A 25,135-nucleotide genomic window follows, 5' to 3' on the forward strand; every position below is an offset into this window, starting at 1 on the left:
TCAAATTACTAACCTGCTAAATGTTAATACATTTACATACAAATCTATTGTTTTCATGCTGTCATTTTTATAATAAATACATAAATATTTCACATAACGTTGAGTTTGTGACATTTCCACCAATAGGTGGCAGACACGTGCTCTCTCCGCCTCAGGAGCCCTCTACAAGGACAAAAGAAGAAACTCCCCTACGTCATTGGCCGGAGGTTGTCTGACAGCCAAGATGGCTGCCACAATGTTGAGGTCGCTTACTAAACTAGGACGTCCTTCAACAAAATTAATTTTAAACAATAGTTTGCTGAGCCCTGGCTGCACGGTCCTGCAGAACAGGTATGAAAACAAATAGACAAAACGGGGTGCCTGTTGTGACTTTTGTTTTGTTGGCTGTCTTAGCGTGAGCCCTACATAAATATGCATTGCCGATAGGCTAATGTTAGCAGCGTAATGCTAAATAAGCCGACGTTGTCGCATAAAGATCGTACGTATCACCAGCTAAAAATTGTATTTGTGATTGAAACATCGTTTAGGTATATAACAATAACAGTAGCGCTTTTAATACCAGCTCGTAAACATTGTAGTATAGATTAGCTTTCTTGTTGGGTTGTCGTTACCTTAGCTGCAGAATAGTTGCCATCGTGTGCAAGTGTTTATCACTGACATTGTCTTTCAGTGTAAAGTACAATATTTTATACTAAATCCTAATTAGTTGCGTGTGTTGGCATGTAAAATCCCAATGTAAATTTGCCAGTGAGAAGGCGCTAACGGTGTCTGCCACCATCCCATATTGATAGTTCATTGATTTTGTAAATGAAAATAGGGAGGACGTTATTCAAAAACAAAACAGACATTTCTAACATGACCACTGTTATGTTGCAAACCGATGTAAAGGTTGGCTACTCCAAACGTTTAAGTTTGACCTGTTACCGAAATCGTAACGCTAACGCGGTTTGCAGTGTTGCACTTGTTTTATTAGCACGACTTCTACTACAGACATCCTCAGTCTGATTTGGTAATCAGTTTTCAGGTCAGGTTGTAATCCAGTAGGATCAACCTTCCAAATAACAACCTCACCAAAATAAGATTAAGAGTGTTAATTTAGGTAACACACAGGTAGTCTGAAAGGCGCCACTCATCTGCACTGGAATTATATTGTTTCACTTTGGGTCTGTGGAAACTGGCCTCTTTTTTTTACCCTAATAATATATTCTTCTTTCTTGTAGGCAAAAACAATGGCAGCCAGATGTGGAGTGGACGGAGCACTATGCTGGGGCAGTGATGTACCCCACTGCCATCAATGAGAAATGGACACCACCCCCATGGAATGGTACCTTCCATAGTCGCATTATTAATGCTACTCTCTGTTATCTAATTTGTTCTAGGGAACTTTGCATTAGCAAAACTATGGGAAGTTCACAACATTCTAATATCAAATGTTTCTATATAATGTTCTTCCTCTTTCAGACAAAGACCCTCCTGCAGAAAAGGATGTGTCCAACCTGACGATTAACTTTGGCCCCCAGCATCCCGCAGCTCATGGTGTGCTGCGTTTAGTGATGGAGCTGAGTGGAGAGTCTGTCAGAAAATGCGACCCACACATTGGCCTACTTCACCGTGGCACTGAAAAGCTAATTGAGTACAAGACCTACCTGCAGGTACTGAAGCTGTTGGATAACTTTGTGTTAATACGGTTTATCATCACTGCTCTTCAGCCGCCTGGACCAGGCAAAGGAAAAAGCAGCTGTGTATTAAAAACAACATGATGCTGTTTGTCTGTACAGTTTAAAGTAAATTGCCCTTTGATTGATGAAATTAAAGTTAAAAGGGTCTTTTTCTTCCTGCTTTAGGCTCTGCCCTACTTTGACCGTCTGGACTACGTGTCCATGATGTGTAATGAGGAAGCCTACTCTCTGGCTGTGGAGAAGCTGCTCAACATCCAAGCTCCACCCCGTGCACAGTGGATTAGAGGTACTGAATACTAATGATCAAATATGACCCGAGCACTATAATCAGTACTAGTGTTATGTAGTTACTAATGATGTACATATGTATGAGTGGTCAGATCTGAATGGCTGGATGTTTTGTGTTGTTTCTAGTCCTGTATGGAGAGATGACTCGTATTTTGAACCACATCATGGCTATCACCACACACGCCCTTGACATCGGCGCCATGACACCCTTCTTTTGGATGTTTGAGGAGAGAGAGAAGGTCAGTGTTGTGGTCAATCCTTGGCATCTAGCATCTTGGTGGATTAGCCAAAATGCTTGATGTGCTACTTTTTTTTTTAATTAATGAGGGGGACTTATAGTTTTTCTGTGTACTGTGACAAGGATGCCCGTAGAGAAATATACTGAAGCCAAAGGGTAGGACACCTATCTGTGAACACTGATAAACTCTAAGATTTAAACCTACAAATAAAAAGCAAGTACAGAATAGTGTTGTTGTTTTAAGTTTTTGGAGGAACTGTTCACAGGGTCCACATACAGTCTGAACACTATATTCTGCTACAACTGTCGTAAAATGTTTCTACACACATATTTGTTGACGAGCAGCCAAGCACAGCCCGCAAACTCCTTCAAAGCTGGAGCTGTGTGCTCAAACATGTCATCCTTGTCTTTCAGCTCTTGTCAGCGAGTTGAAGCGAGGTCGACATTAATCCTTGTTCAAGCCCTTTCTTTATTGTGCTCGCCGTTGCTTTTCTTCGTCTCCTCAGACATCAACTTTACTTTCTGTAAATTATTCCACTGAATGTGTTTGCGCTCTGTGTGGACTCCAACAGACATCGTACCTATGGGATGTGCGCATGCTCAATACACAGTGTCGGTGTCAAATATATGACAGAGTGGATTTAACGTATGGACTCCCCGTTCATTTCAACACTTGCTGCGGTTTATTTGCTGCTTCAGCTAGACATTGAACTTTGCTTCTGTAAAGTAGAAAAATGTTCCTAGTGCCAGTGCAGGTGATACAGATGCTCTCGAGCAAGACAGAGGTGTGATTTGATGTATTGTGAATTGATGTTCCATCAGAGTGATTTTAGAGCACAGTTTGGAGGCTGAAATACTCCATTGCTTTAAGCTTTGTGTTTGTTTCTTCTCAGATGTTTGAGTTTTATGAGCGAGTGTCTGGAGCCAGAATGCACGCTGCATACATCAGGCCCGGCGGTGTTCATCAGGTAGGACACTTCACAGAATTCACCTGTATTGTTTACAATATGTATTCATAAAAGACAAACTTTGCTGCGATGACAATAAATGTACTTTTTGTTTGAGTTTTTGTGATTAGTAAACACATGAATGTGTTCCAGGATTTGCCCCTTGGCTTGATGGATGACATCTATGAGTGGTGCAAGAATTTCTCTATTCGAATTGATGAAGTAGAAGAGGTAAATGACCCCATGTTTTACTTTTAAAATCTTCAGAACGTCTACACATGATGGTGTTACAGATGATTATTTCAGTAAAAGCAGTTTGTTTTTCTTCCTTCATATACAGATGCTGACCAACAATCGGATCTGGAAGAATCGTACTGTGGATATTGGGATTGTTTCTGCTGAGGAGGCTCTCAACTACGGCTTCAGGTAGACCACGATTACAATTGTACACTGCTGTGGAATAATTGTAATATTAGATGGAAGAAGGAAATATTTGTTTGATTCTAATAAAACCTGTGTGTCACCTCCCTCCTCATCCCACTCTCAGTGGAGTGATGCTGCGAGGCTCTGGAATCAAGTGGGACTTGAGGAAGTCTCAGCCATACGACAAGTATGATGAGGTGGAGTTTGACGTTCCTATCGGATCCAATGGAGACTGCTATGACAGGTAACAGATGTTTATTATTTAATGTTGACTTTAGTTCTATTTTTCTGCCCTTGTTTCACTGACTTTGCTGCACACAAGCAGCAACTTGATCATTTCCTCTCTTGATCATTTTGGTTAATCAAAGGAAACATCATACGTGTGGCGCGTGCATCGAAGTTTGTAAGATTTTGTCACAGGACAAATTAGAAGCACATACAAAACATCAGCATGCGGCACACACACACACACACTCTGTTGTTCTCAGTCCAGCTGTGTTGATGCTTAGCGATTGTGCACATTGGCTTTGAGCTGAGTTGCAGCTCCTCCTGTGTAGATGCACTGACCTCTGATCATGTGAAGCTCACACTACACCATCTGTCTAGATGTGAGCGCTGATTGTAAAGCAGGGATGTAGAATCTGTAGCTTACTGCTTTCTCTGTCTGTGCGTGTGTCGTCCAGGTATCTGTGCAGAGTGGAGGAGATGAGGCAGTCCCTGCGGATCATGCACCAGGCCCTCAACAAGATGCCCGAGGGTGAGATTAAGGTGGATGATGCAAAAGTGGCCCCACCCAAGAGGTCTGAGATGAAGGTGAGCTGAGAAACGAAGAACTGTTTGACACCTGCAGGCTGCTAAAACATGAAAATATTTTGCTTCATGAGATTTCCCTGCATTTTAGCACTGCTGTGTGGTAATTACATTACTGACGTGTCACTAATTCGTCTTCACACTTTCCCCACTGCAGAATTAGGTCACTTCTGGTGTAAAACGCAATTTAATTTTGCTGCCCTCAGGACCTCAGATCAACTCAATTTCCTGTCAACTTTTAGTGGTACATTTTGTTGAACAAAGCAACTTCATATTCCATGTTCCTCCTCTTTGCTAGATGTCCATGGAGTCTCTGATCCACCACTTTAAACTGTACACAGAGGGCTACCAGGTGCCTCCAGGGTCTACGTACACAGCTGTAGAGGCACCCAAGGTGAGACCACTCACATTGTGTGTATTATGCTGTTTGGTGCCTTTTGTAAGTTTGTTGTTGCCTACATGTTTTTTTTTTGGGTCCTGAATTAATAGTTTGTTATGATGTAACATGCTTACTGGAGTGTATTTGTGTGTGTGGCTTGCAGGGAGAGTTTGGTGTTTATTTGGTATCAGACGGTTCCAGCAGACCCTATCGCTGCAAGATCAAAGCTCCTGGATTTGCCCACTTGGTGCGTACTTAAAACTTCACAGTGAAATATTAAAGACACCGGGTATCAATTATTCAGCTTGTTTAACGGCTTGTCCTTGAGGCTACTTTTACTTCATTAAGTACATTTTATAAAGCATTATAGAACCATTTTAAAAGCACACAGACACACTGCTCTCCCTCCTTCCTGCTCATCTCTTAGCTCATGGGTACATGAACCACAGATTAGTGTAGTCATTTGAATTTCACTCTACACGGCTAAAAATGTCTTTAAAGTTGCATAAACAAACTATCTGCATTAACTTCAGGCAATAATCTCATGAATTCTAACTTTCACATTAACTCACTGTGGTAGCATCTTACCCTCATTGTTTGCTTCTCTTTAGGCTGGTCTGGATAAAATGGCTCAAGGACACATGTTAGCTGATGTGGTGGCCATTATTGGTATGAGTGTCATTACTATTATTTTGATGCAGAAGTTTGTTACTGTATAAAGTTTCTTCATTATCGCTCTTCTTCTTGTGCTGACAGGTACACAGGACATAGTGTTTGGCGAAGTCGACCGCTAGCGTAAAGCTGCTAATGTGTTGGATCTCTGAAAAGGAGATTCTCTCTTCACTCATCTGTTAAGACAGGTTCTTTTCCTGTTCTCTATTCACTGTAGTGAGGTTTTCGACAGACGCCTTCACTTATAATTGTTGCTGTACAATGCCCAAATAATCCTAATAAATATTTTATGACTCAAAAGTAATGCGACCACATGTATTGTATTTTTTTTAAGTCTGTTTTCAAATGCCTTATTTCCTTGAGAAATAAAGTATTAAAGTTGAGAGCAGACACCAAAGCCTCACTTGTACGTCTTTCCTCCGGTTTGGTGTTAAAAAAGGGGGAGTGGTCTGATCAGATCTAAAACAAATGGACTTAGAGCTCAGACCACAACTTCCCCTCTGAGCTCTGAGGTTTGCAATACTCGAGTCTTCACCAGAACGCAGAAGAGAGGAGGAAAAAAAAAACCTTTTTGCTGTTTGCTGACGGCTGAAGGCGCCCAGTTGTCCGTGTTGAGCCTGTTGTTAACCATGGCTGTGTGGGGCAGTAACCCGCTGCTGGTGGCGATCTCTCTGTGGATGAGTTTTGGAAGAGCTGGTGAGTTAGAACAACACCAAACCTGAATGTAAATATGTTGGTTTTAAGTGTGGTTTAATGTCTATAGGCCTCATAGTGACCAGGAAGATGATGTGTTTACATGTAAATATTGAAGTCAGATACTGTATTCCTGAAGTGATGTGGATGGTTAACACATGTAAAGATTCTGTGCATGTGATAAATTGTGTGCTGCGTCTAACAGGCTACCCGTGACTATATATTCATGTCAGCAGATGGGCACATCTTTATAAAGCACAGTGACGTTTCCTGACATTTAGCCTCCTTTACAGCAGCAGAAATGTGGTTGTTGTATTACAGTTTCTGTTTAAAGAGAAAGTGGCACCTATTGAACTCAATCCATCAGCACCGGTTCACGCCCTGCCCAAGTTTATGCTATATTTCGTCCATATAAGAATGGCCACAACAGGAATAGCATACACAACTCTTGGTGAAGGAGCAGCTTAAAAGTGAAATGAAATAAGGAACAATGAAAAACACTTACATTTGTATTTATAAGTTTAAGTGGATTAATAGAAAAACGAAAGGAAAGTATACTATTTACAGAGAAACTCCTCTACAGCTGAAGTCATTTTTTTCAATTTAACTTACTGCCTTTACTTCTTTCAGTGTAAAGTAACTAAATATTTTGCAGTGGTGGTCTGAAAATGCAACATTTTTACTAGTTAATACAATAAAAATGAATTTTTTTAAAGAAAATAATTAGTATATTTCAGTTTTATTTTAAACCACAACAGGCTGTGACCTATTTGAAGCATCTGTAGCCTGCAGTGTGAGGCACAGTGGTGAAAAACAGTTTGAAAGAAGAAGCAAAGTAGGCTCTTCTTCTTCTTCTTTTTATGTTAGAAGTTAAATTATCAGTAAACGTGTGAACGTGTTGGGACACACATATTACTCACACATCAGTATCTGATGATCAGTTATTTTGGGTGTCTTGTGCAGTTTCCTTTAAACCCCCAGTGATTGTGAGTTGCGGAAACCAAAGAGATACAGAGATAGCACAGCACACACACACAACATGTCAGTGTCACATAGGATGCTGACCCTCTCCACGGCCACTTTACAGACTCATTCTCTGGTAAACACGCATGTGGTCACAGATTTTAGGGAAGTGATTCATTTCTGTGAAATTCTGAGGGAGCAAAGAAAGTGGGAAGGAAGGTACAGTCGATGCCAGTCGTCATTCGGGGGAATTCATAATAGAGAAATGGTCACAGTATAGACCTCACCATAGGAAAAAAAATACTATGACAATTTCCATCATGTAAGCTTATTGAAATTTAATTTAAGGATATCCAACCTACGGGCACACAGCAATGTACAAACCCCATTTGAGTTTTACACACTTAACTTTCTTGTATGTCGATAAAGTTAGTTGTAGTTCACCAGAAGAGGAAGAGCCTCCAATTAGAGCAATGCATTAGCTAAAGGTGGTGACTGTTATGTTACATAATAACATGGTGGAAAAAATCATGAGCTGAAACAAATATTTCTTCATATAACAGAATTATTAATTGTAATCCTAAAACTTCTCAAAAAGTTTAATTAGATATTATAAGTAAAAATTTCATTTCCTTATCACTCAATAAATGTACATGCACATGGGAAATTCTAAGATCTTTAAAGCAGCGGGATCATTAAAAAAAAAAAACACACGCAGTGTTTGGTTTCTAACATAATGGCTGCTGGTGCTGCCGGTGTCACAATCTGAAGTGGTGACAGCTCTGTTAGCAAATGAAGCTGTTTTGCAAATGAGGAGGGAAACGTCATCACCATGCTGGGAAAACATGTCAAACGCCGTTTTATCTTTTCTCTTTAAATAAGGTGGTTTTTGCTCCTAATAAATGATTCCTTTTTTTTTTTTTACTCAGCTGCTCTGGCCGAGCCTCAGATCTGCTACGTGCTGGATGGCATCTTGTTCCTGTACGGCATCATCCTGACTGCTCTGTACTGCAGGATCAAGGTTAGTGTGGGACGTATGTGTCTGTGCAGAGGCCCCACGCTCACACATGGCATGGAACTGTTTTTTTTTTTTTTTTAAATGTTTGTGCTGTTAAGGATAAAAAAAAAACAATTCTCAGTATGACCTCAGTGATGGCTTTAGACATCAAGTATTTTGAAATAGAATGAGCACACACAGATGAGTTACGAAACTCACTACAAATATGGCGACAACAGAAAAACAATGTATATTTGTATTCTGGAGTTTATATATATATAGATATAGATCTATATCTATATCTATATCTATATCTATATCTATATCTATATATATATATATATATATATATATATATATATAGATAGATAGATAGATATAGATATAGATATAGATCTATATATATATATATATATATATATATATATATATATATATATAGATAGATAGATAGATAGATAGATAGATAGATAGATAGATAGATAGATAGATAGATAGATAGAGATGACTTTATACTGACTGAATCTGCCTCTAAACTTAACACTGTCTGTTGTCCTCTACAGATCAAGAATGCTAGAGAGGCTGATGCTGGGAAAGGAAAGCCAAACCAGGTCAGATTACACACACGCTGCACACACGTGATGAGAATAAAAATATTTTAAAAATACGTATGTGCGAAGAATCTCAAAAATAATCAAACTGAGGTTCTGAGGTTGTGTGGGGTGTTCCATTTGTTGACCACTACAACGTGACAACATACCCTTTTCTTTTTCCTTCTATTTGTGCCAGTGTTAGCCAGTAACTACCAATAAACTAATAAGATTAAAGACATTACCTACTTAAAGCTTCATTTTAAGGGCCCTGCCCCAATAATAGCCCCCCCCCCCCCCCCCCCTTTAAAACAAGGCGTCTCATGTTTCCTGAGCCTTTATTGTGAAACTATTTGGACCAACGTAGCTATTATACATTTTTTTTGTTCTTTTCCGAGACTGGGCAGTAGGACTTTTTGGATTGAGAGTTTGCACATCTTGTTGCATGTTTGAAAGCTGTGCAAAAAAAAGTCTTTCCTCTCTCACTACCACGTTTCTATTAATTTCTTATGACTAGCCGCAAACTGCGCATCACACAGTATGTGTTGTTGTGTTGTCCTGTTCAGTCTGTCTCTAACTTTGCTCTCATCTTCCTTAGCAGAAAGAAGAGAGCATATACACGGTGAGTTTTGTTACTATGATTGACATAAAGGAAGCTATTTGGTTTATTATTATAAAGATTATTATTGAATAATAATTAATTATATAGACTAATAGTCTCCTTGTCCTCCTCAGGGTCTGGCTCCACATGCTCAGGACACCTATGAGACAATCGGAATGAAAAAGTGATGTGAGGGGTCGAAGCATATTATGATTGTATTAATTATAATAATTATAGTATTGTATCCTGCTCTGCTTTGACTTTGTATTTTTGTACATGAAGGAGGAGACAGAAGGAGAGAAGTTGTGTGAAGCTCTGCCCATGTTGTATAAGACAATTTTGCAGCTTTTTTAGAAATATTTAATGCTGTAACGCTTCAGAGACATTTTATGTTGTAATAAATAAAGACAGAAATGGATTTTCTCATTTCCTTTGTTATCATTTTGTAGCTTTTAAAGTTAAAGGGACAGTTCACTGTAAAAAAAAAAAACACATTTGGTCACGAGTCTACTGAGCAGTGTTTCCTACACGCCACAGGGTGGCAGTGACGGTGTCCGCGGTGCGCTCCTTACCTGTTGGGCCCTGGCATGTAGATTTCTTCATGAGGCTGTTCAATGAAACCTAAATTAAATTTTGCAGATGCACTGAAAATACTTTTGTCAATCAAAGGGTCATTTCCTGACAGGTGTTTGACGTGGGAGTTATATCTGAAAAAAATACATGTGTGACCTAGATTAGTATCGCACAAGACATAAACTGTACTGTAATTAAAACAGAAAGATTTAAAAAAACAGGCTTTTAAGGGATTAATTTGTTTTCTTCATAAGGGAGGAGTCACCTGTTACAGGTCTGGTATCTGTGTGGCTTTCTGTTAATATTCAGGGTTCTGTGTGCCTGCCTCCCCTCTGAGCAGAGCAAGTAAAGGCGAGAAAAATAACTGTCATGTTGCCTTAACCAAACCGGAATGGTGACTTTTAGCGCATATGTGCATGTGCTTGTGGGTTGTGGTTCAATAGAATGTGTGTGTGTGTGAGAGACAGAGAGAGAGAGAGGGAGGGAAGGAGGGAGGGAGAGGTGTAGCACAAACAGGTGTATTCAAAAACAGGTATAGCTGCGCCTTCTTCTTCTTTTTTCTTTTACTAAAGGACAAACGGCAAAAAGGACAAATGGCTCCAACAAAATAAGAGGATTTACACTTCTCACAAGGACTGTGTTACAACTTTTCTTTTATATTTATATTTATATATATTTTTTTTTCCTTGGAAGGGGAAGGAAAAACATCACAAAGGATGATCCTGCAGCACGAGGCATGAGTTTGCCTTTAGAGCCTCACGCCTGCTTGTCATTTAGGATCCTGTTACCTGGACTGATGAGCTTTGCTGCTGCACTGAAATTGTCCCAACTTGTACAAAGTTAAAGCCGAGGAGGATGACACCTCAGCTGAACACACTCTCTCTGTGTCTCTGTGTCCAGCTCATCTTTGGTAAGAAACACACACACAAAACATGGTACTATGTCAGAATTTCACCAGTATATCATCATTGTGTTGCTTTAGTTGGCTTTTTATGTGTTAAAGTGTTCCTGTAATCCTCCTATAGTTGGACTGCTCACTATGGAAACGTGCCTTTTCTATGTCTTGTCAACACAGATGATTATCACACATATTCATAAGCTAACTAAGGTTAGCAGGAGCAGAGCAGTTAGAAAACACTGCCGGCTGTTTCAGGAAAAACAGGTTGCTGTTGATCAGTCCCTCCTGTCTGATTCATGGACCCTCCTTGTTTGTGTGCTAATTGCAGTAGCTTCTAAAAGCCTTTTATGCATTGAGCTGTTTAAAAGCCATAAATGCATCTGACAAGTTTGATACAAGAAACCCTTTTAACCCTGTGCATATAAAGGCAGGACAGTCTGACTGTTATTCCAGTAATGCAGCACAGGCAGATTCCACAGTAGGCTGAAACACACACACACACACACACACACACACACACCTGTCTTCACAGCACACTCATCAGGTCTGATGGTAAATGTATGAATCACATCCAACCCGCTGACATATCCGAACAAATTCAACTACACTTCAATGACTTCGTCAACACCAGTGAGAGCAGCTCAGTGTGGGAAAAACACACAAAAAGGGTTTCATCCAGGATCAGTGTGATACTGAAGGACACAACTTTACCAGGATGTCTAATTTATCAGACAGGTGTTGTGTTTTATTAGCCATGCTAGCTTCATAGCTATACTGATGGCAGACTGCTCTGACAGACTGCTGATTGTTCTGTCTGCTGACATTTCTCGACAATCAGGCAAATATGTAATTTTGCAACTTTTTCATTAGTCTTATTTAGTCTTACGTCAAGTGTCACACAGCGAAATGGGTGGATACTTTGTTAGTTGTTGTCAACGAGAAATGTGCAAACAGAAAAAAAAGTTCCGTAGGTGATTCTGAACATGCACAGGGCGGCCATCTTGGAATTTAGGGTCCTTTAACTTTCTGATTCAACATTTCATACTGAGATGGTCTGATTTTGTGTGACATGAGTGTAGATAATTCCTCATGTAGGGACTGATGAAGGTTTATCTACATTTTAACAGGTCAGGACTAGTTTTATCACGCAGCAGTGAAAATGAAAATCAAGGCCTGTGAAAACAGATACCGTAAGCTGTCACTAAAAAAAAAAAAGTTGCTACCGCTTTAAAGCAAGAACTTCATTCTATAGTTAACTGATGAAACTAGCAGCTGTGTAGTGAGTTAAAATACTAATACATCATTAGTGTTTGGAAATGATCCACTTGTTTCCCTGAGAGGTCAGAGGTCATTGTCATGTGGAAATTGACTCCTGACAGGTGCAAACAAGCTTCAGCTACTGAAATGAAACCAGATTGAAAGGATCTTGTAACAGGTGTGTGTGTGTGTGTGTAAGATAAGGTGACACATTGTTGTCCGTATCAAACATGTTAGCAAATTTCATCTAAAAGGCAGACGGGCAGAACGTCAAAAACTACAGCGCATTGTGTGTTTGTGTGACAGTGTGAGACACACAGTGTGTGTCTGTAGACTTTATTTATGTTTCCTGGGGCCCCTTTGAATGTCTGCCCAGTCCAGACGCTGCAGGTGAACTGTGTGTATGTTTGCTTTGAAAGGTTATCTCGAGCAACTAGTTAAGCCACATATCTTCACATGTGCTCATCTGATAGACAACCTGTTCTTTTCTCCTCTGTCTTCAGGATCCCACCTGTGCTCCATACACTCACTGAAGTTTGGTTACTATCTGTGTGCAATCTGTTTGTTTTATTAAATTGATTTGATCCTGTTTAAAAAAGAAAAAAAGCTTGTTAGCTAAAAGTGGAAACATGGACGGAACCAATTAGCCTGACTCTGGCCGAAATAGAGCCCAGTTGTGCGTCAACTCATTTCTCATGTCACATATTGCTAGTTGTGCTTCCCTTGCTGTCAGCCGCCAGACCATCAGATTAACGAGCTGATGTGTGTCCATATTCAGCTTTTTAACTGGTCTCTAGAGATAGCAGTAGCAGCTGATGGCATCAGTGTGTGTGTCACCACATCCCTCAGTGGGAAGTACAGCAGCCACTGATGCACAGCTTTCTTGTCATATACATCTTATTCTGTGGCTATAAAATGTGCAACAATTTCCAAAGCTGCTCTCTGTCACTGTGTCTTTCACCTACAGACCAGCATCCATACTAGGTGTAGCTTAGCATCCCTAATCAGCTGCTGTAGATTGATGAAATCTAAAATGAAGATTTTTTTCTAGTGACTGTGATACATGGAGACTTTGTGGAGCTCCCTCTAGATGACCCCATCCGCTCCTTGGCAGAGGAGGAGACCGTCCTGCCCTGTGTGTACCGGCCGAGCGAGGACAACGTGGTGGTGCAGGTCACCTGGTACAAGGAGAAGCCTGATGGCAAGGAACAGATCATCACTGCACACCACGTCAACGGGCAGACAGGTAGGACAGCACAGCGGCCCAGCTCTTCTCCAAAGCTGTCATGTTGTCACATCCGTTGCTAAAAAAAATGTCTCTTCATGAATGTCTTCACATCAAATTACTTCCCCTTTCCTCACTGTGAGGAAATGGTTTGTTATAAGCCAAGCAAATGTTTGTTAGAGTCACAAGTGGACTTGTCAGTTTTAGTTGACGAGTGTTGGTTGGAGGCTTTGTTTCTCCACTCAGAACTTGTAAAGGTTTAAGGCCAATGTTCACAACTACATCTAAAAGTGTTAAATGAACTGGACACTTGAGAGATGCTGTTAGAACTATTGCAATGCTGCCAGATTCTAATTTTTGCACTGTTAATTTTAAAGTTGCTGCTAATTTAGGAAGTGAGGCTTGCACCCTTTTTGTGTGTGTACTAAAATTACTGCGAGCTAAAACGCCCAGAATGTAACGGATTCTCAGGCAAGGGTGCAGGCATGTGTGTGAAACTGACAGTGACAAAAGAAACCCCGAGGTCTGCTGTGAACTAGCTGGACTTAATTTTTTGTGTCACCTCCCTCCTCACATGCTTCTTTATAACTCTCTGCTCTTCTTTGCTCTTTGTCTCTGCAGCGTTTGGGTCGTGGGCTCGGCGTGTGCGCTTTAAAAACAGCGAACCCACTGAGGACTCCTCTCTGGTCATCATGAGCACAGAGGTCTCAGACGAGGGGACCTACATCTGCCACATCAGCACCTTCCCCTCTGGCAACTTTGAGAGAGAGATGTCACTCATAGTGTGGAGTGAGTAAAAAAAAAGATGAACTCATCAGGAGGCTCAATATGTTGTGTGCAGGAGGATGAAAACTGAGCACACTGGCAATAGATATGAGAGTCTACATAGCATAACATGGAAGATTAGGTCATTAGTAACCTGCAGGCTAACACATAAAAACAACCTTATTAGATTTCCTCACATTAAGCCTTCTTAGATGTTAACACTCACTAGCAGAGGAAACGTGTGGAAAGTATGTGTATTTTTATTTTTATGTATGTTGTGTAACATAAAACATTCAATATCAGATGTAATTTGCATCCTCATGTGCATCTTCTCATCCTTATCTTCATTCTGATCAGACTTTTTCTTTATAATCTCCCTGGCAGCTAATCCCATTTCCTCCTTGGACCCTGTGATAGTAGTGGAGGGACAAGACTATAGGTCGGTGGCTACCTGTCGCTCTGTAGCCCGTCCTCCTCCACGTCTCACCTGGGACACTGATCTGAACGGTCAGTCCAGCAATCGCACTTCTGAAAACGGGGCTGTCTCCTCCCACTACTCTCTCCACCCCCTGAGGAGCATGAACGGGAAGAAGCTGGACTGTTTGGTGTGGCACCCAACGTTCCCGACCCCTCGCAGGATCACCAACAAACTGGAGGTCCACTGTGAGTGCTAAGAACCCCCCCCCCCCCCCAACACACACACACCTTCAAAGCCAGTAACTGTTTTTCATGTAGTTTTTGTAAGCTTTCTCTTGAAGTTCTATTCCATATGTGCACCAGTACCTCCTTTCATTGTCTGAGCTGATTGAAGTGGTAAACGGCTGTTCTTCCTCCCAGTCCCTCCTCATGCAGATGTGTCTGGCTACAATGGAGACTGGTTCGTGGGTTTAGAGAATGCTGCCCTGAGGTGTGTGAGTGGAGGAAACCCCAAACCACACAGTTTCACCTGGATCAGGTACAGACGCGCACACACACACTTCCCTCTTTGGACTGTCTGATTCTCAAATGACTAACTGTCTGATGTGTCAGCACAATGGTGATACTAATACAAATATGAGATATAGTAGAACCATATTTGGTCCTGTTTTGACATTTTTTGATGTGATGGTGATCACATAATGGTGACATGAAATAAGCATGTGATTCCAAAATGATATTTTTATATTTTTAGTTGTCACATGAGAGGTGTTTCCTGAAGTCTTTTGATTTTGATTCCTTTTTAAAAGTCACAGGTGGTGTAGATCAGATATAACACCAGCAATGTCTGGCAGTGTGGTATTGGTACTGATGCGCAAGTGGCTTAGTTATGTGCATATGAGGAAAAACAGATTAGTAATGGGGTAAATACTACATATGTAAGCACTTCAAAATGAATTAAAGGTTCAGTGAATAGCATGTGTCTATGTGTGGCTCTGTTTGTCTGACTTTTTGGCCATCAAATGACAAATGGTAGTGAAGTGAAAGATTTTATTTTATGTTTTGTTTTGTTTCCTAATCTTTACCAGTGTAGCGGGGGAGGATCTCCACCCTTTCCACATGACTTAGCCAAACAAGCCCTGGCATTGTCACCTCCTGATTCTGCTGCCTCAGTGGAAACTGACAGATTCAAATGTTGCGTGTGTTATTATAAAATGCGGCACATTCTCAAGTGAGGGTTAGACTCTGATGTCTGGTTTCTTCTGCTTGAGTCACCTGGTGGCATTTTTTGTTTTTTTAAAAGCCATTTCCTTTAGTAAATCAATATTATTCTTTAAGTGTGGTGCAGCTTAGGAGAGATTTGGCTTCCTCCCATTGGCTTGTGAGTAGTGACAGTTAGGCCTCTGTGAGGGGGGAAAGGGTTAAAATTTCATCAAAGTATATTTGGTGTTTTATTTCCTTTGAGTTGTTTAGGGCAGATGATGACGATGATGACGTAGATATTAGTTGTCATTAGTCACAGTAACACACCTTGAGAAAGGACTTAGCAGACAAACAGCATGTACACAACACACCACGCACACTTAACCAAGTCAGGGCGTCATATCTCTTGTTACAAACAACCTCTACTCACCCATGCACGCCTTCACATGAACACGCATGCAAATGTGTGACGGCTGCAGCAGGGAGAACCTGTTGGCTTTGTCAGTAAATGGCGGCAGGTGAAGTAATATCTGGTGTCACAGTGTCATGTTGCGGCTTGTGCCGAGAGCAAACCGATGGGAGAGTTTCACACGAAGGGGGGGAGAAAAGGGAAAGGGATGAGCAATAAGGATAGAGTTAACCATGTGGGAGTAGCAGAGGGGGAGTAGGAGGAAGAGGAGGAAGAGGACACGTGATGTGTGGATTTGTAGAGATGTTATCATGAAGATGTGTTGGCTGCCTGTGTAAAAACACAGTTCCTCCTTCCTGCTGTAGCTGTAGAAATGATAAAGTAATGAGGTCTGTGAAAAAGGTGTCTATACACACGTCTTTCTAAAGTGATTAAATCAGATATGTTCAAAACAACAACACCTGGGCAACACCCAACAGTGATGCTGAAACATATTTCTTGAGTCACATGGCCACACATATCTGCAGCAATGTAAAATGGAACATTTTAATTATTCTGTTTCCATTCTTTGAGATGCAGTTAAATCAGAAGATATTTTGAAGAACAAAACAGGTGAAGTAAGATGGAGTGCAGTGAGCTGCTGGCTAAATGTTGGTGCTCAGATGAGTATAAGGAAGTACTCGTTGCCTTTGCACTGTCTAAGGTTGTAATGGCTCCGCAAAAGTGAGGCCAGAACATGTGGATTGCCCCCTTGTGGCTGGTATATGACAGCCATCGGGGGACAAAGTTATTGTTGGCTAAAAAAGACTAAAAAGGAGCACCTGAAGTTCTTGGGAGGAACAGTGATGTGTCAGCTCCACCTCATGACATCTACTGCTCAGACTCTAGTTCCAAGATGGAGTCTTTCTCCAACACAGCAGCACCCATAAGTTAGACTGTTTAGTTTCAGTTTTGTTCAATAGGCCAGTGGCGGATCTATGTCCTGGATCCGCCATACAGACATTGGTCTTGACTGAATGACTCATTAGACAAACTCTGGATCTGAGGATGAAGAAAACTATTTTTTTTTAAGTTTTATGGCCTATCAGGCTGTTCAAAACAAGGCACTGTTTCAGTACCAGCCAATAAACAACCTGCTTGTGTGGACTACCTGCTCTTTTAACAGCTGTGGTGGTATTACACAGTGGTGTAGTGCAGGCAAGTTAGTTAGCACGCTAACTTCAGTAGATATCTCTGTAATACAAAAACATGATTGTTGATCTGCTGCTCTGTTCTATAACTCTGTCTTGTGCTTGTTCGACCTGCAGAATGGACGGAGAGATGCCAAAAGATGTTATACCCCACCCTAACGGAACGCTAACTTTTGGGCGACCCCTAAACAGGTCAGACGGAGGAGTCTACCAATGTGTGGCGAGGAATGACGTGGGTGTAGCGAAGGCGGAGGTGGAGATTAGTGTGAAAGGTAGATGACAGCACTGTCAACACAGTCGGCTGAGGCTTGTCATACTGATTTTAACCCATCTCACCGTCTCGCCCTGCCTGCCTCTCACAGAACCTCCACAGGTGCAGACAGAGGTGGAGAACATACTGATGATCATCGTGGGGGCCGTGGCCAGTGGGCTGCTGATCCTGATGCTCATCGTCATCGTCGTCGTGACGTGCCACCACAAACGAAAGAACAAGAGACTAAAGAGGGAGCTGACTGAGAAGAAGTATGAGATAACACCATGTTTAATTAAGATCAGATAAGATGAGATGAAATTTTAATGATCTCCGCAGGGTTGATGGAGCCAAACAGAATATCTAAGAATGGAGAAAATCACTGCTATTAGGCTTACTACAGCTGACAGTTACAACAGTGGAGCATGTTTGATGAAATTAGGGGAATGTGTGGATAAATGCCTCTGTGTGGGGGGGTTAAGCTGAGACAAACTCTGAACTGAAAGAACTGAAAAATACAGAATGTGAATTTTGGAGGAATAGAGTCAGTTTCTTTAATCCTTTAATTCATATTTTTCTTCTTTTTCCCACAGGGAGGAAATAAGCACTCTCTCTAGGCAAGCGTCCTTCAGAAGAGTGAACTCTGTCAGCACAGACGCCAGAGGAGCGGTACTATTCCTGATTAATTCCTCTCACACTTTTTTAGCATCTTGCACAAACCTGGTTCTGGTTCTGTGATTAAGTCCTGACATAATCCCGCTGTGTGTTTCTTTTACTGTCAGACTGAAGAAAACATCCCGCTGAGGGTGGAGGGAACCCTGAGGACCAGCCTGTCTTCCTTGGGGGTCAGTCTTCGTATCTATCTAAATCTGCATGCAGGGCCGGGGCCTGGGACTGAGGCTTTACTGTCCAGATGCCGAACGGCTAAGTTCTGAGATTCACCATTTCGAATCTGAATGTAGAGCATCTCAGATTTATTACAAAATTAACACATTTTAAAGCTGGAAGTCTTTGAGATACCTTCATGCTCCTTTTCCTTTCGGGACTTTTGGCTTCTATCTCTTATCTAGCTGCTCTCTAGGAACACTAAATAGCCTTTAGTCATTGTAAATAAGCTTAGGAGGTTTTTTTATATGGCTGAGAAAGAGCTTAAATCTTGGTGTTTTAATTTTTTTTTGCTAAGCTGAGTAACTAAACTATCTATCGGTGGCTGTAAATGCAAATATAATGTTGGTTTGTACAGCCAAATGTATGAATTTATTTAGTCAAAGTGTAGCATTCCAATATCACCTTTATTTACACTATGATAAAACTAATTAGATTGTTTCCAAGAAACATTTGCAAATTATTCAGATATTTCAGACCATAAAAGCTCCTTGTGATCTCAACATTCTCAATGGGCCCAAACACACCAGCATACAGTATGTGGGTCACCACCAAATAAATTAAACTATTTAGATAACACCTCAGCATCAAGATGTCAACTATCATTTCAGAAAACACTTAAAGCCGTCATTCAGGATTCTTTTCTTTTTAGGGTGTGTCTATGTTTTTTTTATCCTGATTAAAAAACAGATACTGGTGTGTTTTCATTCACATGAAAATAATCTTGTCAATATTTGGCTCACTTTATATTAAGACTGGTCTTTTCTGACGCTGACAGGAGCAGGCTCACTGCCGTGACAGCAGATCGACTATCTCAGGTGGGCGGGGAGGAAGTGGAGGAGTGGGTGCATATGACTCCCTTGGCAGACCGGTCTTGTACAACAACTCCCGCAGGGCCAGAGAGCGCCCTCTGGATATAGAAGAAGAGAGCCGACTCAGAGTGGAGACGTTCGTGAGAAACAGTGCTTTATCCCTGGTAAGTGTGTCTGTTTTTTGGGCAAGTCAAAGCTTGATTTTAACCAGATTATGGAATGCTTCTCACTCAGTTTCCTAACCTCTGAATTCTTACTGGATGATGATGCATATTGATAAGTGTGTCTGCTCTGTCTCTGCAGCAGGAGACACGTTTCCACCCTCCTCTCCAGCCATCAAACTTCCCTAAGGTACAGTCCACTGACATTGTGAGACAGATGAACGGTGGCACCATTATCACAACTGATGGGGGATTGCGACCGGGGAGTGTTGCAAAGCATCACCAGCTCCCTCCTGGGGGCTATGAGTACCCTGCGGTGACAGATGATGAAGATGAAGTGGATGAGGGCTTGGGCGGTCCTGCCAGTCAAGAGCATCCTGATGACCAGGATAGCGAGACCAACTGTTCTCAGGTGTCTGAGACTCTCAGCTATAAGCGGACTAATGGCACATTGAGATCCATAATGGAGACGGGCCCACCTCTAGACAGTCCCCACGCCTCTTTGATTCACAAGGCTCACATAGTTTAAGAGCTGCCAGAAAAAAACATGTGAAACTGCTCTGGTTTTGGAGGTGGTACTCCAAAAGCTGGGCCTGTTTGTGTATTAGTGCCATAAACAAAGACATTATCCCTAATTTTCCAGTGCGGCGAGCACAGTGTTTTACACCATGCTCAGCTTAAGCAACATAGCCAAACTGTAATTCTACAGAGCTAAAGCTAACAGGAAAATCCAGCTGATGAGAGGGGATCGTAGGCACTCAAGGACATGTCCTGCAAAATCAGGAAGAGACTGTTGGAGCCATAGCCACACTCATGTTAAGTTCCCTTGGGATCTGATCCAAAGTGCTTGCTCGTCTTTGGTCACACCTGCATACCTCCATATTGTCTTACTGTCATAAGCAATTAAGCAATGAGACAGCATGAATCAGAGCAGACAGACAGAACACGATTAATGTGTCCCAAACATGTAGTGATGTGTAAATAATCATATGATCTTTGTTTTTTCTTTAAACTTTTGTTACAATATTTCCGTATAAACATATACAGCACTGTATACTACACTACTAAAATACACCATTTACATATCCAGGATACGAATTACACTTGTACACACACAAATGCATGCTGAATACATTAGAGTGCATGTTGAGTGAGTATGTGGTGACACAGTGGATGAACGCTAAAAAAAGCTGGCAAGCAAATGTTTGAAAACTATATTTTTATGACTTTTTACCATTATGTATTCTTTGGTTTTATTCTTTTGTTTGTATGTTCTGATTGTAATATGGGAAACAGTGTGCCAAAGGGAAAATATAAATTGTTGTTGTGTTTTTTTTTTTTACAAATATGAAGTATTATTTTGTTCTTTACATTTTCTTAGATTATATTAGTATTTCTTTGTTTTTTTTGTTTTTTGTTTTTTCACTTTCTCACTGCCTCTGTTTTTCCGACAGATCAGCGCGTATGAATGGCATTGGGTTTGAATGCATGTGTATATTTGTTGCAGAGAGCGCCCTCTGGTGTGTGCTGCTGGAAAGTGCAGGGAGCTGATCGACACAAGCCAACAAACTGCACTGTGAGTTTGATGATCTTCCTGGTCGTGTGCCTCCAGTCTGAGGAACTGCTTACATACAGCACAAGTCATGACTTTGGACAGAATAAAGATTTTTTAAAATTATTTTCTTTATTTTGTTGAGTTCTATACAGTATGCATTCACATTTGTGTTTTTAACTAAAGCACATCCCCTCTTCTTTCTTTACATGTTAAACTTCTCTGCATCTCCCATATGTCACTTATATCTCACTTAAGGACTCATCAGACTTGAAATCTATTCATCCAAATGTCCATAATAAATGTCCAAACACTCACTTTGTGGTATTCATGGATTATTTTTTGTTATTCAGTGGGCTCTACTCAGAGATTCTTTTAATTGCATATCCTTAAGGCTAATTATCCTGCTATCTCAAACCAAGTCAACTGTTTGAGTTTTTACCTTATCATATAAATGTTCAATTTTTTAAAAATAAAAAAATAAAGGTTGCCATTTTTTTTTAAACAAAAGGAGAAGATAGAAGTCAGTAGTGCTATATGTAAGGAGTGAAATGGCCCTTTTAGTGAAAAACGAATAAATTCAAACGAATAAATAAATACGATTTTGGCCCGTCTGTCTCTGCGGAAGTGAGTAATGAATGAGGTCACACAGAAGGAGGAAACAGATCGCGACAGCTAAGATGGCGGAAGAGCAGAAGGAATCATCACAGGGAGAGATGGAGGGTGAGAAAAACAACAACCATTACAAAATATTAAAACAGCGCCGCTGCCAGATTCTGTTGCACATCAAGCCGAGTTCAGCGGATGTATGTGCGACGCGTTCCAGCCGGTGTCCCCCTCTGTGCTTGAGGTGGCTGACATGCAGCGACGAGGGGTATAGACAGAGGCCAGGGTTCCATGGCTAACGGTGGCTAGCTGCCGTTGCTACACAAAGAAAAAAATGGTTTGTTTAGTTACTGACGGAGCAACAACAAATGACATTCCCGGAGATTTTTACTTAAGGGAATGGGGAAGTTGGATGCATAGTATTACAGACGTGACGCCTTCTTTTTGTTTTGTAAAATGAGGTCTTCTGTTGGCTAGAATTTGTTTTGTTTTCGTACAGGGTTGAGCTAGCTAAGTTTAGCTGACTGCCGTTAGCCGGTGTTGTGGATTAACCGTTTTCATATTGACTGCTGACCACGGGCTGCACGCGCCTGTGGTAGTTTGTAGAAAAAACGGATCCTTTGCTGCCGTAGTTTTACTATTCTGTTCCGATTCTTTATTATTTATACAAGTGCACCAAGTAGAAAAACACCCCCGCATTTCCACGATAAAAAGACAGAAAACACAAACAGTATGTGATGAAAATGAGTAAACAAGTTGTAAGGGTCTGTTAAATTCGCTGTAATGAAGTGCCACCAGGATGGACATTTCATTGGAAGATGCAATCTTTCTATTTTTAAGATTGTCACAACACACTGCATATACACTGTGACACAAACAAATACATTGCATGTAATCATGTTGTTACTGTTTGTTTTTGTGCATAGATGCTGTCCTAAATTTAATTTGCTATATATATTATGATATACCACTAATGCATTTAACTTACAACCAAACTATGCTCCATATGCAATAGTCCTCATCTGTTCATTATTCAAAGCATTACATTGAGGCATCCATCTGTGCCCCCCCCAGTGGAGTATCTTCTAACAAATCTGTCCCACTTCTCTTACAGGAGTGAACTGTCTTGCATACGACGAGGCAATAATCGCTCAACAAGACAGGATTCAGCAAGAGGTGAGTCTCTTTTTTTTGTTGGCAATATTTTGACTGCTAACTGAAACACAAATGGTATTCTGCCTCTGAGAAGCACTTGTTTCTTACACAGTGAATACTCCGATTGGTCTGTGGACACAGCTGAAAACTATTTATGCACCCTGGACACAATTTCCATGACATTAACCTTTGAACTTTGCAGTTTGTCAGCACAGCCATTTGGAATTGCAGTAAATGTTCTGTATATTAAAATGTCCCTGGTCTGGACAGAGCTGCTCTGAGTGAGGTTGTTAACAGTACATGAACTAATTTTAATTTTCCATGTGTGGGTGTGCAGATAGCCAACAGTAACCCTTTAGTGTCGGACAGACAGGACCTGTCGGTGCTGCAGAGAGAGTACGCTGAGGATGACACAGTTTATCAGCTCAAGATCAAGGTCAGTCAGACCACACCACCAACTCTCAGGTTACTGCACCATGTCTGGGTGCAGTCCAATGCGACATTTTTCTGGTGTTTCATCAGGTTTTACAGCATGGAGTCTTTTGTTTTGTTGTAGGACCTCTACAAAAAATACTCATACATTCGTAAGACGCGGCCAGATGGAAACTGTTTCTACAGAGCCTTTGGCTTTGCACATCTTGAGTCCCTGCTAGATGACAGCAAAGAACTTCAGAAGTGAGTGTCATAAATGGCTCCAATTCACACTTCTCTCATTTGGGGCAATTCTTCCTTCCTTCTGTCTCCCCATAGCTGCACTAAAGACAGACGCGAAAGATTTATTATTGCGATTCTCCTCATCTGATTTTTTTTTTACATAATTATATCAGTTACAGCTTTAATACCCGAACAGTTGTGAAGTGTTATTTTTGTGTCTTCAGGTTCAAAGCAGTTGCAGCTAAAAGTAAACTGGATCTGGTTAATGAAGGCTTCACTGAGTTCACCATTGAAGACTTCCATAATACTGTGAGTTTACTTTATTTTGCTCAGTAGTAAGTTTGAAATCATGATTTATTAAAATGATTGAAGTGTTCTTTGGATTGCTGCTGTCAATTTTTTTTCTGGATGTTATTTAATGCTGTTATTGTTGTACAGTATTCCAGTTATCTTATATGTGACCATATACTTTTTTTTGACGTTTTATTATTGTTTAGAATTTGTATTTTATTTTATTTACTTACCTTACCTTATTTTATAATTCTTACCTGTTATTATTTCTGATGATGATGCATGGAGCACCTGGAATGCAAGCAAGTTCCCCCTGGGAAAAGTAACGTATTTGTGATTCTGTTTCTGAAGGGCTGTTATTTTGAAATATCAGAAGTCTCACAGTATACCGTATACCAGGTCTGGCCTATACAGTGGTTTGAGAGTTATGTTAAATGCATTGCACTTGTTGGATTTCCAACTTTACATGGGCATCTGCCGAACTTGTTCAGATGGAAAAGATGAATATGATATCCCAGTTTAGCGGCAGGTTTGGAAAGCATCATTGGTCTAATTCTGTTTTCCTTTTTAGTTTATGGACCTGATCGAACTATGTGAGAAACAGCCCAGCCTGCAGGAGCTGCTGAACTCCTTCAATGATCAGAACGTGTCAGACTACGTGGTCGTGTACCTGCGGCTGCTCACCTCGGGCTACTTGCAGCGAGAGCATGTCTTCTTTCAGCATTTCATAGAGGGAGGACGCTCTGTTAAGGAGTTCTGTCAGCAGGTGCTTTTTTTGCTAAGTAGAACTTTTACTTAATTTGATAAATAATAAACTTGCACTTAATGTGGTTGTTTTTTTTTCTTGTCCAAGGAGGTAGAGCCAATGTCTAAAGAAAGTGACCACATTCACATCATCGCCTTAGCCCAGGCCCTGAACGTATCCATCCTGGTGGAGTACATGGATAGAGGCGAGGGAGGAACAGTCAATCACCACGTCTTCCCTGAAGGCGGTGACCCACGCATCTTCCTCCTCTATAGACCTGGCCATTACGACATCTTGTACAAATAACACTCCTGGCCACACCCCACATCATCCTGCTGTTGCTGTGCCCCACAGCAGTGCATTGAAAAATAACTTCAGCAGCCACGTTGATGAAGCATACATCTGTGTATGAGATTACACTCATGTATCTGGAAAATAAGAAGATAAAATCACATTACATAAATCCTTTACCCCTCTTGACCCAACTTTACCCACAGTCATCACAAAATGGTTAAATAAAAAAAAAATCTTTGGATAAATAGAAGTGACTCCAGCCATTTAGAGTTGTACAGGTTTTTTTCTTTTGTGGTTGTAAATGTTATTTACTTGCTTTATGTTTGATTCTTTTCCTTTGTTACACTGCGTTTCATTGAGTTTTATTAAAGCAATTTACATCTTCTTTTTTGTGTCATAGCTTTTTTTAAGGGGCAAAACATTGTACAAAACTTTAGGATAATGCTTCAAATCAAAAGTGTAACATTCTGTGACAAAACAAAAAAAGTATTACTTGTAATATTGATTCAGATC

General features: G+C 40.8%; 4 protein-coding genes across 5 annotated transcripts; all 4 read left to right on the forward strand.

The window, feature by feature from the left end:
- The first annotated feature begins 185 nt into the window (after positions 1-185).
- ndufs2 (NADH:ubiquinone oxidoreductase core subunit S2) lies at positions 186-5,740 on the forward strand. Its single transcript, XM_028429235.1, has 14 exons — positions 186-330; positions 1,221-1,324; positions 1,462-1,652; positions 1,845-1,965; positions 2,094-2,206; positions 3,099-3,173; positions 3,306-3,383; positions 3,493-3,578; positions 3,700-3,819; positions 4,259-4,388; positions 4,684-4,779; positions 4,928-5,011; positions 5,376-5,433; positions 5,521-5,740. The coding sequence occupies exons 1-14, from the start codon at positions 224-226 to the stop codon at positions 5,556-5,558; spliced, it is 1,401 nt and encodes a 466-aa protein (XP_028285036.1). The 5' UTR covers positions 186-223; the 3' UTR covers positions 5,559-5,740.
- A 177-nt stretch (positions 5,741-5,917) lies between these two features.
- fcer1g (Fc epsilon receptor IgFc epsilon receptor Ig) lies at positions 5,918-9,706 on the forward strand. 2 transcript variants are annotated; one of them, XM_028429274.1, is made up of 5 exons: positions 5,918-6,132; positions 8,022-8,113; positions 8,653-8,700; positions 9,278-9,301; positions 9,415-9,706. In XM_028429274.1, the coding sequence occupies exons 1-5, from the start codon at positions 6,066-6,068 to the stop codon at positions 9,466-9,468; spliced, it is 285 nt and encodes a 94-aa protein (XP_028285075.1). In that variant the 5' UTR covers positions 5,918-6,065; the 3' UTR covers positions 9,469-9,706. The 2 variants fall into 2 exon arrangements, with proteins under 2 accessions (XP_028285075.1, XP_028285077.1); XM_028429276.1 differs by having other exon boundaries at positions 5,919-6,132; positions 9,281-9,301.
- A 628-nt stretch (positions 9,707-10,334) lies between these two features.
- nectin4a (nectin cell adhesion molecule 4a) lies at positions 10,335-20,719 on the forward strand. The gene is made up of 11 exons (XM_028429273.1): positions 10,335-10,763; positions 13,060-13,254; positions 13,855-14,022; positions 14,383-14,661; positions 14,836-14,953; positions 17,335-17,489; positions 17,580-17,739; positions 18,061-18,136; positions 18,250-18,312; positions 19,131-19,328; positions 19,468-20,719. Exons 1-11 carry the CDS (start codon positions 10,709-10,711, stop codon positions 19,852-19,854), a joined length of 1,854 nt encoding a protein of 617 aa, XP_028285074.1. The 5' UTR covers positions 10,335-10,708; the 3' UTR covers positions 19,855-20,719.
- Positions 20,720-21,502: 783 nt separating this feature from the next.
- LOC114450834 (ubiquitin thioesterase OTUB1-like) lies at positions 21,503-25,007 on the forward strand. Its single transcript, XM_028429234.1, has 7 exons — positions 21,503-21,600; positions 22,598-22,659; positions 22,976-23,074; positions 23,195-23,313; positions 23,517-23,601; positions 24,155-24,349; positions 24,437-25,007. Exons 1-7 carry the CDS (start codon positions 21,516-21,518, stop codon positions 24,632-24,634), a joined length of 843 nt encoding a protein of 280 aa, XP_028285035.1. The 5' UTR covers positions 21,503-21,515; the 3' UTR covers positions 24,635-25,007.
- The last annotated feature ends 128 nt before the right edge of the window (positions 25,008-25,135 follow it).

The sequence above is a fragment of the Parambassis ranga genome, chromosome 18 (assembly GCF_900634625.1).
Source record: "Parambassis ranga chromosome 18, fParRan2.1, whole genome shotgun sequence".
NCBI classification, from domain to species: domain Eukaryota; kingdom Metazoa; phylum Chordata; class Actinopteri; family Ambassidae; genus Parambassis; species Parambassis ranga.

Bases quoted from the DNA above. Each gene is read 5' to 3' on its own strand.
- ndufs2 (XM_028429235.1), top strand. From the start codon at position 224: ATGGCTGCCACAATGTTGAGGTCGCTTACTAAACTAGGACGTCCTTCA. The intron at 1,325-1,461 runs GTACCTTCCATA...TTCCTCTTTCAG, and splicing joins GACACCACCCCCATGGAATG to ACAAAGACCCTCCTGCAGAA. The intron at 3,579-3,699 runs GTAGACCACGAT...TCCCACTCTCAG, and splicing joins GCTCTCAACTACGGCTTCAG to TGGAGTGATGCTGCGAGGCT.
- fcer1g (XM_028429274.1), top strand. From the start codon at position 6,066: ATGGCTGTGTGGGGCAGTAACCCGCTGCTGGTGGCGATCTCTCTGTGG. The intron at 8,701-9,277 runs GTCAGATTACAC...CATCTTCCTTAG, and splicing joins GGAAAGGAAAGCCAAACCAG to CAGAAAGAAGAGAGCATATA. The intron at 9,302-9,414 runs GTGAGTTTTGTT...TGTCCTCCTCAG, and splicing joins AAGAAGAGAGCATATACACG to GGTCTGGCTCCACATGCTCA.
- nectin4a (XM_028429273.1), top strand. From the start codon at position 10,709: ATGACACCTCAGCTGAACACACTCTCTCTGTGTCTCTGTGTCCAGCTC. The intron at 14,023-14,382 runs GTGAGTAAAAAA...TCTCCCTGGCAG, and splicing joins GATGTCACTCATAGTGTGGA to CTAATCCCATTTCCTCCTTG. The intron at 14,954-17,334 runs GTACAGACGCGC...TTCGACCTGCAG, and splicing joins CACAGTTTCACCTGGATCAG to AATGGACGGAGAGATGCCAA.
- LOC114450834 (XM_028429234.1), top strand. From the start codon at position 21,516: ATGAGGTCACACAGAAGGAGGAAACAGATCGCGACAGCTAAGATGGCG. The intron at 22,660-22,975 runs GTGAGTCTCTTT...GTGGGTGTGCAG, and splicing joins AAGACAGGATTCAGCAAGAG to ATAGCCAACAGTAACCCTTT. The intron at 23,602-24,154 runs GTGAGTTTACTT...TTTCCTTTTTAG, and splicing joins TTGAAGACTTCCATAATACT to TTTATGGACCTGATCGAACT.